The sequence below is a fragment of the Bombus flavifrons genome, chromosome 3 (assembly GCF_040668555.2).
Source record: "Bombus flavifrons isolate JBK064 chromosome 3, iyBomFlav1_principal, whole genome shotgun sequence".
NCBI lineage: Eukaryota > Metazoa > Arthropoda > Insecta > Hymenoptera > Apidae > Bombus > Bombus flavifrons.
In genome coordinates this window covers 2,697,020-2,713,619 of record NC_138444.1, presented here as the reverse complement: position 1 = coordinate 2,713,619, position 16,600 = coordinate 2,697,020, and the positions used below count along the sequence as shown (strand labels likewise).

Here is a 16,600-nt window from a genome sequence, read left to right as displayed (position 1 = left end):
CATTGTTTTTCACGGCAAGAAGAACAAGAAGAAAGTAAAAGTTACTCACAAGTAGCGGCGAGGAGTTGCGGAAGGTATTTCTTCCAAAAAGTGCACTGCCTCGCTCTAGGTCCGTTTCCGATTTCGGAACTGTTGGTATCCAACGTCAGGTATTCCTTTTTGGCGGCAGTGTGCGGCGGCCAATAGGTCTGCGTCCATGATTCGACGTCTCCGACGTTCGGATCCCTAACACGACGGTAGTCAGCCGTTAGAGATGCGAAGAAAAGATAAAAGCTGTGATCGCTCTTCGACTTACCCTGTTTTTGCAAAGTTCGCCCAATATCTCATCATTCTCTTGGACAAATTTATCTCCTCTGGCATGTATCCTTTCGAAGAATCCAACGGCTCGCCAAAGATGTAGCTGATTTCGTCCGCGTGCATCACACCGGTCCATCTTGGCCATGGGTTGTTCGCCGATCTATGGATTTATGGAAAAGAAATCGGAGTCTCGTAAGGTATAGGCGAAAGCTAGCCGAGATAAAGAAGCGAACACGTCCTTTTCGGACGAGTCGCATTGATCGTTTCGCCTACTCGTGATTTTTACTCCTTCTTTCCGATTCGATCGGACATGAATCTCACCTGTGTTTGTAATAATACATGTAAACGGTGTTCCCCGTATCGGCGTAACGGCCAGCAAATTCGTTCACGTTGCAAGTGAATTGATAGTCGCCGACGATTTTATCCAGGGCGTCGCGATTCATGTGAGGGTCGTCCGGACGTAGCCAGTCCGTGTACTCGTAGATAATGGCGTGCCTTCCGAACTGATTGACGTACGGATTTAATTCGGTAACGGCGCTAACGAACTGTTCCCTGCTGACTTTTACATCCTCGGCCATATCGATGCGAAACAGCTCGGTGAGATAGTAAATAATAAAGTAGAAACCTTCCTCGGTGTTCGAGCCCATCATGATGTTGGCCTTTTTGAAGGACGAGGTGGCCAGCGAGCGTTGTGGCGTCTCGTCGAGAAAGGCGCCGTCGATCACGGGAACGAACGGAAACTCGCAGATGCCCAGGGTGCCCCATTCGTTCTTCACCAATTCAATCGGATCCTTAATCAGCAGACAATCGATCACCTCTTGCAAGTTGTCGCGATCGTGAGGACAACCGACAGCTTCTGCCAACCGAATGCCGCGCATGATCGATTCCTCGCGCGAGATGATGGCCCAAGGTGCTGTTGGAGAGCCAGACTGCATGATGGCTTGACTGAAGAGATGCCTGAAAGCCAGAGAAACACAGAATGGTGTCTCCGTTAAAAGTTGGCCAATCGTTTGGAAAATCGAAGCGGCCCTAAGTTCGAGACCACCACCCTCCTTGGTTTACGACGCGTATCGTCCAGCGGCAACTGGCGCTCGACCACAACGATATAATCGGCTGTTCGTCGAGGGGGTGATCTCCAACCGTCTATCGCGTAGCAGCGTCGATAGCAGTAGACATGGTAGCGGCAAGCAAAGAAACAAACAAAACAACGTAAAGTGACAAGGAGAAAAGGTATGCACCTTGATAGAGGCGAAAGGAGGTGCATAGAAACGGAAACGGCGCCCGCGCTCTCTCCGAACAGGGTCACGTTGTCAGGATTTCCGCCAAAGGCAGCGATATTGTCGCGGACCCACTGAAGGGCCATCATCTGATCAAACAGACCGGCGTTCCCAGGAACATCCGACGTTCCGAAGTACAGGAAACCCAGGCTGGCGACTCGATACTGCATCGAGACTAGAATCACATTCTCCTCGGACACCAGGGTTTTGTGATCGTAAACGTCGAGGGTCGCCGATCCGGAGTAAAAGCCACCTATAAGGATGTCGCGCGATTCCATCTCTCGAAAGAAACCTCTGCTTTCCAAATAGATCACACAGACGCACGCACGCACGCACGCATGTACGCGCAAACACGATCAACCGAGTGTCGACTAGTGTCTGCGCCTATACACGGGATTTTTCGCAGACTCTCTTTTGCATTCCATCCGGATTAATTTCTTTCACATTGAGGAGCTTCGACTTCTTTTTGAACAACGCTTATTTCGTGACGGCCGCGCGGAAAGAAGCTGATGTTCGCGAACATTTTTTAAGCATTGCACGGAATATAAGTAATATCGTAGCGAGACAACGCTCGTACCTCGCCAAATAATTTCGTACGATCGAGCACCTGTTGGCGCGATGCAACTTCCGTAGCGGTGTAAACGGCTTTCTCAAGCGTTCTTCCGATCATTTAGATGAAGTTTGGGTGAAAAAATAGCCGCCCTAAAATAACGGCGCGCGACGAAAATAAGCGTTTCTCGTTAAGAAGCGACCACCTGTAAAAGAACGTCGACCGCTGGCGACGGTGTGCTCTAGTTTCCACGAGCATGTCTAGTCTAAGGATGTGAACAGGTGTCAGCTGGAACTCACCACCGAATATCCATACCATAACAGCGGCATTGGTAGGCCTAGGTCGTGGCGCGACCACGTTCACGTAAAGGCAGTCCTCGCTCAACGGTGTGTTTGGATTCCACATAGTCGCACCTGCGAAGTCGCCGAACACCGTGTCCAGAATCTGCACGCAGCTATTCGGTAGCGTAGTTGCGTTTAGAGTCCCTGACCAACGTTCCGCCGGTCTCGGATGCCGGAACCTCAGAGCTCCTGCAACAAAATCCCGTCCCGTTTGTCTCCTCCCAATCTCTCGTCTCTCAAACGATCCAGTTCGATTCCTTTCCTGTTTTTCTTTTCCTCTTATCATTACCGTTCGATTTTTCCATTACTTCTACCTAACGATCTTTCAGTCGTTTTTCAGAAAAAGAGAAAGTTTCGCGGGAAAGACTTTCGAGAAGAAAGAGAAAATTTCCGATAATAGCTCTCCGGGAGTAATCGTCCGGGTGAGGTAGCGATGAAAGGTTAATCACCGAATTTTTCAAGGCGATAGATCAGTACAGGTTGAACCTACCGAGAGGTTTCTGCGCGTAAGGGATCCCGAACCAGGCGTCGACCTCCTTTCCCGTGGTGGCAGTCATGGTCTTACCCTTGACCTTGCCCTTTCTGGTTTGTACTACCAGCGGATCATCGTTCGAATTGAGGGCGGCTGGTCTTGGCAGCTCCTCGTTGCTTCGGAAATTCTTCGTATCCTCGTAGGACATGTCCGCATGATGTCTGCTTCTGTGAGACGGTGTGCACCAACAGACGTCCAGTTGAACGAGTACCGTTAAACTTAGCACCATCAGGGCCTCGAACTTGCTCAAGGAGCTTCGGTTTCTTGACATCGTGTCCTCGCCTAAAACACCACATTGCTCGATTCAACGTCGTGCTTTTTTTTGCCTTTCCCTCGCAAAACGGTCGTTGGCTTTCAAATGAGTTCGAAGTTAGAGAAGCGCGTCGACCGTATTCGAACGCACTCGTAAAAAGGAGTTGGTTTCTAACGCGACTCCGGTTCGTGAGGCAAAGCGAGATGGAAGCCTACTGCTGTGAGAGACAAACGCAACGCAGGGTGGTTCATTTCGATGGAAACTTATTCTTTATGTGCGTCGGAAACGATCGTTACTTTCTTGAGGCGATATCGCGCGAGAACGAGATTTGGCCTGCGATCCGATTCACGATCGATTCACATCGTCATTTCGATAATTAAAAATAGGGTCGGTCTTTGTTCGTCTGTGTATACCGTACGTCTCATTGCGGACGAGTTTTCTCTCGTTGCTTTCATCTATCGAACTCGCGCTATTTACTCGACGATTAAATGCACCATCTTTCGGTACGCGCATCTCTTTGCCGTGACTCATGAAATCGGTTCGTGTAAAATTTCGAGCGTTCGTTTCTTCGATTGTTCGCGCTGTCTTCGATATTCGGAAACCGAGCCGACATCCCGTAGGTGTCTAAACGTTCCATGATTTTGTCCGCAAAATTGATTTTAATTTCCTTCGAAAAAGGTTCTGAAAATCGAAGGATCTCTTCGTCCAGCTGTGCACGACTGTTTTGTATTTCCTACATGTTAAAAGGAAACATATCGTGGCGATTCTATACGAAGGTCCGCGTTGATTGGTCATTTCCTTCTACGTGTTCCGTCTGTGTGGAGCGTTGGTCACGCGCGATTACACGCAGTATCTAAGTGTTACACGCGGAAGCATACGTGAGAGAAATAACAGATTAGCTGTCATCGGGAATGATAATTTATCACCGGCTGTCTTTTCGTTCAATATTCAACGTTTAAAGACAAGTATTACCTGGTCGTTTTTCGTTTTCGTTTCCGTTTTAATTTGGAAGAACTGCGTTTTGGAAAGTGATTTAAGCGCTACCCGCAAACAGATTTTCTTGCAAGATTACCAACGTTGATAAACGATTTCTTCTTGTTCGCTAACGAATCCTTCGCGGAGATCGTTCCCGATACAATCGTCTAACGATTCGAACAAACCCACCGTTTCTTCTATCTATCATGAAATTTATTTTCGTTTTCAACTGTGTTCTACTTACCGAAATCGTTAAGCAAATGAGACGATGCGAAGCTTCGCACAATGATAATTTCGTTGTTTGAAAATTTTCCACAAGGTAGAACAAGATTGATTGTCGGTTGCCCGGCTGCGTTTCGTCATACACTCTGCAGGGTGGAATTCGGGTGAAGAAAAGAGGAAGTTCGAGCTAGGGACGCGAGGTACCTTTCTATCGAGGCATAGGCAGACACAGAGGCTGCGAACGCAGCCGACGTAAAAGGTTAGTTGTCCCCCTTGTCGCGGTGGCAGCATCGTGCAACGGGCGATAACTCACGAGTTCATTACGAGAATCATTGCAAGAACTAGTTATCTCACGTTCGTTTCGCTAATTTCAACGTGGCGTTCAGATCTTGCGTAATCGGTCGCTTGCGGATTCAACGGACTTCTCGTAATGATCGTCGGACGTTTTTCTCGTATTTTACTACACGATTCCCCGCATCGATTAACGCTACATTCTTTCATCTTCCATTCAATTTTACTTTAAGGTTAACTTTAAGGAATATCTCGAGTTTGAACGCGATTTGAAAAAATTCTCATTGATAGGCATGAATTTTTCTTTCAATTATACGTGTATATTAAATATTTTCTCAGAACGTTACGAATCCTCCCCGCTTGCTAAAATGACAGCCAGATTGGAATGTAAAAATCCGATGACCTATTCGTTGATTCGAATGAGATCTATTCGCTTTATTTCCTGGAATGTGCAAGGAAGTTTCAGAACGGCTGAAAATGAAAACGATACGGAGTTCGAGTCTGTTTTCACTTCGAAATTCGATTAGCGTGCGCGGACTATCGACTAAAAGAAGAGAGTGGAAGATAGCAGGGCGAAAAAAGGTGCAACCTCGACCTCGCTTTTTTTTTCAAGTTTCCCGTTTCTTCGGGACAGTGGACATCGAAGCTGGCAGCCACTCGGCCCAGAGACCCGTCGTTTATCCTGACTGATCGATACAGCCATACCTCTCGTTTATTTATGCTCCTTGTCGCGTCTCTTTTCGCGTTTCTCCTAATCCTCGTTTTTCTGGGCAAATCTGCACGTGGTTAGCTACTCGGCGCCGGCTTAGTTTGCCATATGCTCGAAAGTTCAGTCGGAGCACACTCGACTGATGTCGATCGTGATAATCGAGATTTCTCTCGATCTCGTGCAAGCGATTGCTACGGTGTAAGTAGCATACATATATGTATATCTAGAGACGATCATGACTTGTATCGCAGCTTTTACGCTGGCTTTATAGGTTAGATCTATCTGTATCCTTTGCATACATCGCGATTATCTCCTAATTAATTTCTTGCCACTTTTTTAGTCATTTTTTTTTCTTTTCTTTCTCCTTTCTTCTTGTATCTTATCGCCGGTTTAATAAGTAAAGAAAAAATCGATTTACGACGAAAACTTAGAGAAAGCGCGCGAAATCAGATATAGAGGGATGCAATAACATCGTCGCTGTACGTATATCTGTCAATAAACGCGGATGCTGTTCTATTACGTATGCGTTCGTGTAACGAGCAATTCCGGAGAGTGTTCCGGAAAATATAGCGCCGAAATTTGCCACGGCGCTTGGAAATCGAACCGCTCGATTAAACTGGTAAAATCCACCTATGCCTCCCAGTGGAATTTCCTGCACGCGAGATTTTGCATCGTTTTATTGCAAGGCTACTGCGTTATCAGTCGGCCGTGTTATCTGCTCGGTTTATTTGTCGAAATTATCCGCCACTGTTCCATTGGAAACAGAGCTTTTTAAACTCGCTGGTTCAACTCTGTTAACGTTAACGTGGATTAACGGCACGTGCCGTCGTATCGATTTTCCTTAAACGCGAATGAACAAAAGAAAACGTTCGTGTCGATTATTCGAATTAACCTAAGAGACCAGAAAATGTTGGCGGTTGCGTGTATCAATCATGCACCCTCGCTTTCCGCAAAGTGGATCGTTCGATAATTAATTACGCGTGTGCTGCGTCGACAGGGCGAAGAAAAAAGAATTCTACCAGCTCAACAGGCTCCCTCCGAGTTTATGTTAATTTTTGAATAAATACGGTGATATCGTAATTTTTATCCATAATGCGCGAGATCGTTCTGTACGATCGTATAAACTCGAGGCTAATCTAGACGGGCACGAAAACCGAGGGAAACGTATAATTACGTCGTCCATATCGCGGAATGGCACACAAAGAAAAAATATATTTAAAAGCAAACGAGGTTCGAACCGAAAGTTTCGTTCGTTGGGGATTTGGCTAGACTTTCGCTGATTTCCAAAGGGAGACCGAAGGGAATGCCGCATGCGTTTTCGAGACAAGATATCAATTGGCTCTGTACTCTTGATGGCGCGATGAATGGCCGGCGTAGCGTACCAATTAGACCGGTAGTCCGTACAAAAGGCAGACCAGCTTTGATTTCGAGCTATTCGATTCGCTTCCTCGCTCTGGTTCAATTAGTTACTTACTTCCGTGGCTCTCGTCTTCTCGTCAATGCCAATCCGTTCCTTAGGCTTGGCGAATCATTTTTCCGAGACCGAGGGAAGATCTTGGTTAAACCGGAATCCAGGAACAAAATGAAAACCGAATGGAAAGAGTAATCATTTTGAAACGAGAAACAAGAAAGACCTACGAGAATCACGATTTGGCTCAATTAGGTCATTCTCATTATCCCTCTTATCGATCTTTATACATTGTACCTCGACGTCCTATTCTGAAACAGCTATCTGGAAATTTTTTCTCGGATACGTGGCGGAAAAAGGACGAAAAATAAACGGATCGGATTTTGACGGATTCATCCGTGTTCGAAAATTGCAAAAGAAAAGAAAAGAAAGAGTGAATTGCGGCGTACTTACAGTGTCCAAGTCTAGATGTGGAGATCTTAGGTATTTAAAAGTGAGGTAACGGCGAAGATGATAGCGGAGGTGGAAGAAAAGCCCTTCCTTCGATCCTGCGAGGGGCAGATCCGCTTTTCCGCCCTTCCGTCTACATTCCAAGTTCACGGATCATCGCTTGGCTGCAACAGCGGGAGTGGAAAATTGAGTCAGGAGTGTGGCAATCATGAGTGAAAAATTCGATAGGTCGAAAGATCAGGCGACCGTTAGCCCCGGGAATTACGAGATTCCGGTACATCGTCAAATTTTTCCCCTCGAAAGAACCATCGCGCATTTTCCTACGAAGGGTGAATCGTCGAAGAATGTGGCTCGAATGCTACCTCGAACGTTGCGAGAAATAAAATCGAGAAATTTGATCCTTAAACATAGTCGGAATACACGTTGCAAGGATCAAGGAAGCAAGCACAGGAGAAGAGAGAAAGAGAAGAAAGTTTGTTGCTTTTATTAGAAAATCTTTTCAAGGAACGAGACTGCATCCTATCTGTGTCGTGTTCGAGCCATTAGGAGAGCCATTATCTTTGCTCTTGAGAAAATATTTTTCTTCGAGATTTTTCCCAAAGACACGGAGAAATCAGTAAGTCTCGCCGGCCGACGACGTCAAGGAAACTAAAAATCCATTCTCATTTCGCACGTGTCTCGGGTGATTCTTTAAATTACGACAGAGATTATACTTTATGCGAAAGACGCAAATGCTATAAGATGAAACCTCGTTTTCTAGTCGAAATTTTAATTCCTTTGTTATACAAATCTTGAAGGGGAAACAACTGCGATAGCCAGAGGCACCTGATAAATTTATGAGGATGTAAATAAACGAAACTCGTAAAATTATGACAACACTCGGATTCGGTGAGTTCTGTCAGATTTGAATGTAGCTGTATCATCATATCTAATTCTTAGATGTCTTAGACTCAAGAATGAGTCTCGCTAAGACGACTTTTCCTTCGCTATTTCGGTTTGAGCTGATCCATTGGCCAGAGGCTCCGTAAATTCCGCACAGGTCGACTTACACCAGGCAAATAGACCGAGTATACACGTACGCGGAACAATTCAGGAATTTCTAATAAGCGTATGTCCCACTTTCGAAATTCATTTCGAGGCTGCAGCGCACGGTACCCCGCCTCGCGGGAACGCGGATAATGAATTTGGATCGCAAGATATTCGGTGCGAGTACCGTTCTCGCTTCTTCTCCGCAAATCTAAACTTGTCTTCCGCCCTGTAATTAACATTACGTCGTACAGCCTTTTTTTTCTCGTCTTGCGTCGTTTCCGTCAGAATTTTCTTCCTCGAAGGAACGCACGGCTCGAGTTACCGATTGATAACCCGTTAGAATGCTAATTGACATTGATCGATGAAACAAAGCCTTATCTTATCTATCCGCTCTTTACGACACTTACAGTCATTAAATAAACAACGATGTTTTAAAAATAATTGCATACAAAATTACCCGAACATACTTGAACACTTTCTATTACATGTAGATTTATATGTGTACTAAAGAAAATATTTTGATATCTCATTAGCGCTGTAACGAGGCGTCGCGGTTATGCTGACGAAATTAGTAAAGACTGAAACGAATCTGAGGATGCATATAGAAGTTACGAGATATTTATTGGAAGCATGGATATACTTGTCAACGATCAGCAAAGTAAATAGGTACAATACTTGAACAGTCAATTAGTCGCTACATTAATAAACTACAATTTGCAGTGAGATCATCTGTAGCACTAATTAACATGTTTATGACTACTATTCGTACTATATACTAACTTTTCACTAACTCTACATTTGCAATAAAAGTTTCGTAACTTCTTGATTGGTTTCAAATTTTACGATTGCAGTCAGTTACGATAGTCGTGTTTCGCTACAACGCTAACGAAATTTCAAAAAGTTTCGCATAGTGCATATAATATATTTATAAAAGAATTCTATGGTTAGTGTCGAAATACTTTACGTATAGGTCGTCGGCCGTACGTAGAATGGCGGGAAGACTAAAAACAGATTAGAGAAGAGGTGGTATTCGCAAGATTTTGAAATTTAACGGATTGACGATTCCGTGGCGCTAAAGATGCTCGTACCGCAACACGGCATTGTGTAAAAACCGTGTCGGAATTGAAGCGAGCGTCGTCGAAAGGACGGCGTGTAAAGATTCGCAGGAAAAGATTTCCCAAAGGTGAGCCAACGTGGGGTTTCATTTTCCGGCTGGAGGCCGTTTCCAGTAAAAAAGCTTCTTTTTTCGCGTCTCGTTTCATTGTTGCGAATGGTACGATGCAAGCTGGTCGCACGACAGTACAGCAGAGGACAGGCTGCTAGAGAAAGAACGAGAGAAAAGAAGAGAGAGAGAGAGAGAGAGAGAATTCATCACAATGACAGTCGGGCGAGAGCTTCGCTGCCGGATAGAGGCGCAACTTGCTGCGAGTTCCTGACCTCGCTTTCCAGCATTCCGTACACGCGAAACAATTAGTTTACTTGGCCTGCGGCGATACAATTTCGGGAAAACAAACGAGAAGACCCGGTTTTCCGGTTGTTCCTGTTCGATTCTTGCACGATTTCGACCGGGAAATGATACTCGTGATTCCGTTATCGATAAAAGTATCTGCCCGTTTCTTTTTTTATCTCACTCGTTGAAATTACTCGGCCGTACAGCCTCGATAAGAATAATAAAATATGTATTACGGTTACGTTTGTTACCGCGTATTTTCATCGGCAATTTTGCAGGCAGACACTTTCGATAATAACATCGCTGTATCGCGTAGAAGAACAGATTTATCGGACGATGCTTAAACAATAGCTCGATGATCGATTTCGTCTTATCTTATCCGTCTAGTATAGTTTGTAAGGAGAAGTTCTTTCAGCATTCGTAGGCGCAAACACACACGCAAACACGAGACACAAATGGTAGAATCAAACTGAGAGTATACGTATACGTGTATGTATGTAAGTATGTACTAGGAAATAAGTTGAAACGACGAAGGAAACCTTCTCGCCTCAATCTCGATCCTGGTATTTTTCCGATAACATAGAGAGGAAGCTTTTCATCGTTCGAACAATGCGCGTAAGGAGTCTTTAAATGCAAAGGGCCGTGATTCCGTGCCGTCAACCACAAAAGTGAGCACTGAAAACGCCACGAGTTCGCGGTCCACCGCTTGTCCGCGAAAACAATGCCGCTCGGCTTTTAAATAAAACTGCAACTCGTAATGGGAATCATTGTTCCTGCCTCGATGGCAACAGAGCTATATTTATTGTTCGGCCCGTTCGGTTCGTCGTCAAAAAACGTTTAAACGAAGCAGTTTCATTCGACGTTCATCTATCGGCCCGAATAATTTCCCCCACGGCAGCCTGTGTCGCAAAGCGTTTTTCAATGCGTCGCACCGGCCCCGAGATTCTGCAGGAAACAAAATCGGCCGCGAGATTTACCGACTTGGAAATCAAACCAGAGTTGCGAATAATTTTTCATTTCCAACCGTCTGCTTTCATAGCTCCTATGGTTTCGGTGGCTTCCGCCATTAATCTTCCCTCGATACTTGAAAACTGATTATCTCTTGTTTATTTAGATTTTGCGGCCGGATCCTGCAACGTAGATTGTAACGAAAGCGCGTTGAAACGGAACGCGGCTACTCGAGTTGCGCAATTTTATACGCGTAATTTCTCTGTAATTATGTGCAAGCCGCGTAATTAGCAGAGATACCGTGGATCTTGTTAAGATTCGTCTGATCATACGATACGGCTATTCGGATTCAGAAAAGTTCAATTTCTTCGCGGGTCTCGCCACTCTTTAATTATTTCGTCGTAATTTGCTGGAAAAAGAATCCTCGAAGAATTCAATCTCCAGCGTAGGTCCTTTCTCCGCAAGCCACCGTAAATCGCGATCTGCTCTGCGGCCTGACAAGCGGAGAGGATACACCGAGGAGACGAGAGACTGGCAAAATACCACGCGAGCCGAGGCATCAACAATTCGACAGCAACTTCCAGGCCTAATAACGCTAAACTAAAGCTGTTGCGCGTGCATACGTGCAGCAGAAACTTTGTTGCGGAACTCGCTGAAACGAACGCTGCAAAGCGGTTTATTTACGTGCCGCGCGTATTCCTAGCCTCGATTCCGTGTTTCTCTGCAACAGCTATCGATTTATTTGTATCTTCGAACCGTTTCGCTTTTGTCGCGTCTTTTTCTTCTTTTCCTTTGTCGATTTATTAAAAATCTACGAGACATCCGCATTCTCGTAGTTGCGTCAGTTTCCTACCGTTGGCATCAATACTATCTTATCATGTTTATCCTCCTTTCTAATTTGTTGCAAATAAGACACGTTCGTGTTCGAGTACTGCCACTTATTGTTTAATTGAGTCAATCAAGGTCGAGACGATAAATAGGGAAAAACGATGAATTATCGACCTTAATTACGCATTGGAATAATTGTGCGATCGAGATAAGAACGAAAGCAGGTAGGGGAGAGAAGGCTGAGAGGAAGAAGGAGAGAAGGAAAGTGGAGATTCGGCTACGCGAAAGCAAACGCAGCAGAGAAGGAAGACAAACAAGAGGTGGTTTGGGAGTCGGTGGTGACCTAGAGGTGTCACTGGGTTAGCGTGTTCATGGGCCATCCATAACCCTGATACGGGTGATACACACTCGGTTTTAGCCTGTCATAGGTTGGCATGCAGCCCTGCGGATACAACGGCGCATCTACATACGAACGTTTCATGTTCCACTTAAGCGTTCTTTCTCATCCTAGGCCTGCACGCAACCTGTGAACTACCCCGAATCGATCGAGTTCCGATCAGATCGAAAACAAACGCAGGCTATTTAAATCGGTGGGAATCGAACGACGACCGACGCGTACCGATTTAATAACCTCGCAGTCATCTAACTGGATGAATCGTTAGCGATAACGAGCGCTGCCGCCTTCCAGTAATTTCCTTTGTTGCGCGATGAAAGAATTGGCTCGATAACGAACGAAACAAAAGCATAGACGAAACGGCACAAAAGAATCGGATATCGCCGATGCGAAAGTATAATCATGGTGATTCAACGAATGCATCTGCATGGCAACGAAATCTACCTCCGTTTTGTCATTTTTATGGCATCGATAGAAAGGTTCTATGAAATAAAAGTACCGAGTTGCGGCACCGATTGATATGCAACGGCACTCAGAATCATGCGCGACATTCTCATTTTCTTTTAATAGAAAATGAATCACAGCAAAGGCTTATTACTGTCTTGCCACTCGCTTGTATTCCAAGCTTAATCCCGTAAAGCGATTGGGATTAACGCGCTTCGAATATTCGCGAAATTAACATCTGGAATTCGATCTAAAATAGAAGAACGCTGGAAAATCGGCTTGCGATCGTCCCATCGGAAAACGATAATTGACAACATTAACTAATCGAGCGAGAGGCGGAACTACCGATGGGTGTGAGTTTGATTAGCGAAAAGCGAAAAACACGGAATCAAAGTGGAGCGAGAACGATCGAAGCGAAACAGGTCTGGCGGCGAACAAAAGAGAAAAATGGCAAGTCGGTGCATTATCGAAAGTGGAACGACGAAGAAAGATATCATAACGAGAGGGTGGCTGAACAGACGGATGAAACGAGTACTCCGAAATCCATTCATTCACATTCAGCAGAAAGTTTTATTAGCGGAACCGAGCGTCTACCAGCTGCATTCTCTACGCTCTCTGACGTTTTCTGTCATTTTAATCCCTCGACTCGTCTCGATTTACAGCCGCAGAATGGAAACGGTGTCGCGTCTTCGTTCGCCAACATGGTTTGTACAGCCGCGCGAAACGGATATGAATTTGTCAGCGAATTTTCAAACGGTGTAAGCCGCCCGATGACGAACCACGCGCACCACGTAATGAGAAAATCGACCGCGATAAAACCCGCGACCAACTACCGGATTTACGTCGACTCGTTGCTGTCTTGAAAATCGGTCGCTATTGCCTGTTTCGTCCAGGGTATCCATCCTTTTGTTGTCTACTTTGCATCCTGCTAATTTTCCCACGGCACAGCTAAAGTCGGACAAGGGACCGAGGTTTTGTCCACGAGATTGCTTCCATCGATTTTAGTTTGTAAGTCGCTTTGTAAATAGCCTGGATACTTCGGGAAAGTCGTTCATCGGTATCGCGGCGAAACTTTGAGCCGAGTTTCACCGCGTACAAGGAACAGACATCTTCGTTCGTCAGCGGACTCGTCAGGTGCATCTAGAAATCAAAGTTTTCAGCGAGAAATGAATTTTTCTTTTCATTTATAAGATCGTTCAACGAGGAAATATAGGTTTCTCGAAATTAAACGAATAAAATTCGTATTTTACGCGTAACAAGTATGCGACTCGCAGCTGAGGGGATATCCCGCGGTCAAAACAACCAATTACCTTCTTCTCGTTTTATCTGCAATGTTTTGTGATCCGCTGCCGATGCAAATACGACGAACACGTTTGCAATGATTCGAGCATCGAAAGAACGATCGAATAGACAGGCGGTAAACTTTTTGCATTCGTGCGCGAAGAAACCGTAGGTTTCGAATCAACCGACGATCCATCGAACAGTGGGGAAAGCTGGAAGAGAAAGAACAGCGAGGTAACTTAAGCAATCGTCGAACGAAGGAGAACAAAAGAAATGCACGGGAACAATACACGGCAAGGTTATCCGAGAGAAAAAATTCCGACAGAGTAGCGGTATTTTATCTTGATTTCGAGCGATTAAACGAAAGTGGAGCGATGCAGGAGAAGGGAGTTCGGGCAGGATGCAAAGAAACGTGCCAGTCGAGCATCCCGCGTCACGTGTAGGAATAATCGGACGGCCTGAGGCCAGGACTCTGTTGTTTCCCTGACAATGCCGAGGAAATTTTCGGTCGTTGCATGAATTTGGCAGGAACAATGTATCACGTTCGGCCGGCGCGGCGAGCGGGTAAGTAGAGGCCAGAACCGCAACGTATCTGCAGTACAAGCTACGTTCGTAACACGGTACAACTCTGCAGAGTTGCATCGTGTGCGCGCACGTTTATGGGTTGGCGCGTGTACAAAGGCACATGGACCATACATATACAGACCTACCAAACGTGTATATGCATGCCTGTACAATGTGCACATAAGGATGGAAGAGCACGTGCAAATATACGCTCGCAAACACGGTTGGCCGAGCAGCCGAGAAGCGACGCGATTATCTCGGTGACGTCGTTTCTCTCCTGGACGTGGATGAGTTATAACGTTCAATTTCAGAGAAGACAATTGACGCTGAGAACGAATGAGACCGAGTTCAACGAAGGATATACGACGAAAATCACGATTAGGTTGGAAGATAGGCTACAGGGTTCGAACGAAGAAAGAAGAAGGAAAAATTCGAACGCAGGACGTGACATCGAAGGATCAGGATTTCGATGGCGAAGCTCGGTGATCCTTGACCCGGTTGCTGCGACCGAGCCAAATATTAACCCAACCTGTGCTCCGAAGCCTGTCTTTAGAAAGTCGTTAAAACGAAAGGTCTGCTCTTCTTAAACCGCGACACCGTTTCACGGCTCGTTACTGTCGCGGCTCGAGGTTCCTCTGGCATATATTAAAATAATAATGAGGAGGGTGTCTACATCCTCACCGACGGAAAGTCCCATCGAGTTTCGTTCGACGTTGTCGCGACCTGCAGGGTAAAACGGAACAAACGAATCGTGAGTCGATATCGACAGGAAGTCGCGAAAAACGCTACACGGACGCGCGATCGTCGGATAACCCGATAGTCTTTCTGCTGTCCTTCCGTTGAAACGACGCAACTCCGATGTTCGCGAATCAATTTATTTACTCGCATATCAAACGAAAAAAAGATCCATCGACTCACCTGTATCGATGTGATTACGCGAAAGGCAGCTTTGTATTTAGTCTTCGAACAGTGCCAACGATTTTGCCTATTTTCTAGCCATTCGACTAAACATTATCACCGAATGGGGAGCATCGATCGATATTTTACAAAGGACGATAAATCGCTTTAAGCAACGCGACCCGAGGGACCTCCGATTTCTTCTCGAGGGAAACCTTTGATCCCTTCTTTTCCTTTGTCTTTCATCGTGATATGCCACGCTCGAAACTAGATCGTCTCCGTGCGATCGTATCGCGTGCAAGTGCATGTACGACAAGCACGCTAGCACTTTCCCTAAATGGAGACTAAATGTTTGCGCATCGAAAATGTATGGAAGCTACGGTGATAACGTCGATGCCAAGAAGAGAGTTTCGACGATGCACCGCGTCAAAAAGCAGATGCAAACGTAGTCGAGAAGAGAGGTGTTCCGGAATATCGTTCTTCGACTTTATCTTCGTCAAAAATTCTGAATACCCTCGAAATCGTATGGCGGAAACGCAACTGACGCGATAATCTTCTTGCCTAACTGTTTGGAAACCAACTTGTACAAGTCGTAAATAGTTTTCACAGCACACTGTACTCTAGCGTACGCTCGACGGTGAAACTTTGTCGTCGTCGGATAGACCCCATTCCTCGCAAAGTGAATCGCGTTTGTAACCTTTGATCGAAATAATTTATTTACATGTAACGATGCGCTTGTGTTCTGCCGCGGTGTGAACAAATAAAGTCAATGGAAACAGTTGCGGTCTGAACACGTACGTACGAGGCGTTGAGACGTATTATCCTCTATTAGGCGACGCATTTTTTGTATTATTCGATCTGAGTTTCTTGTTATGGCGGAAAGGATCATTCGATCAGCGAATCTTAACGCGAAAAAATTGAAAATACATGCGAAAGAAAAGCATTGATCTTAGGATGCACGATCGAGAAACTTTAGGGTCTCGTACTCGTTAATATGTACAGCAAAACTTTTATGCGATAACGTAGACGGCAAGTTCACGCGAGCCGCAATGGAAAGTTGGCAGTGAAGCGAAGTGCCAGCCTGAACCAGACACCGAGACCCGTATATTCGTTCGACATCGAATTAGCCTTTCGTTCGCTTCTTACCATCTCCTTTTGTTTTCTTCTCGATCGACGTTTGCGATCCAGCGCGTCGCAGTCCGCGCAACGCAGCAACTCTGCAGATTTCGATAACGCGGAACGTTTAAAGCGACGATTCCTCCTCCCTTGCAGTAGAACCGAGGCGAGTCTAGGCACGATATCGACGGTTCTCGTTCGAAATAAACTGTTGCGAGCTTGCATCGTGGTCCTTTGCGACGTGAAAGCGCCTAGCGGAAATCTCGAGCCGCTCTACAGATTGAAAAGCTATTGGAATACCGCGACTCGGATAAGTCGAGTGTTAATCGCCAGGCTCAAAGAAA

General features: G+C 45.6%; 2 protein-coding genes across 5 annotated transcripts in view; both read right to left on the bottom strand.

Annotated features, from left to right (window-relative positions):
- Nucleotides 1-16,600, bottom strand: part of LOC138190134 (transcription initiation factor TFIID subunit 6) — a 115,498-nt gene that overhangs the window by 25,265 nt on the left and 73,633 nt on the right. The gene's annotated exons all lie outside the window — the stretch shown is intronic.
- The window catches only part of LOC138190133 (acetylcholinesterase), a 30,862-nt gene that overhangs the window by 7,515 nt on the left and 6,747 nt on the right, over nucleotides 1-16,600 (bottom strand). For 2 of the 4 annotated variants that reach the window (XM_069132690.1, XM_069132692.1), the window contains exons 2-8: nucleotides 7,309-7,469; nucleotides 2,956-3,279; nucleotides 2,424-2,654; nucleotides 1,536-1,827; nucleotides 619-1,254; nucleotides 296-457; nucleotides 50-225 (exon numbers count right to left, since the gene is read on the bottom strand). In XM_069132690.1, coding sequence (XP_068988791.1) covers nucleotides 50-225; nucleotides 296-457; nucleotides 619-1,254; nucleotides 1,536-1,827; nucleotides 2,424-2,654; nucleotides 2,956-3,268 — 1,810 coding nt within the window. In that variant the 5' untranslated portion in view covers nucleotides 3,269-3,279; nucleotides 7,309-7,469. Of the gene's footprint in view, nucleotides 1-49; nucleotides 226-295; nucleotides 458-618; nucleotides 1,255-1,535; nucleotides 1,828-2,423; nucleotides 2,655-2,955; nucleotides 3,280-4,469; nucleotides 4,767-7,308; nucleotides 7,470-16,600 lie in introns of those variants that run through there. The other 2 variants (XM_069132691.1, XM_069132693.1) reach the window with 2 other exon arrangements.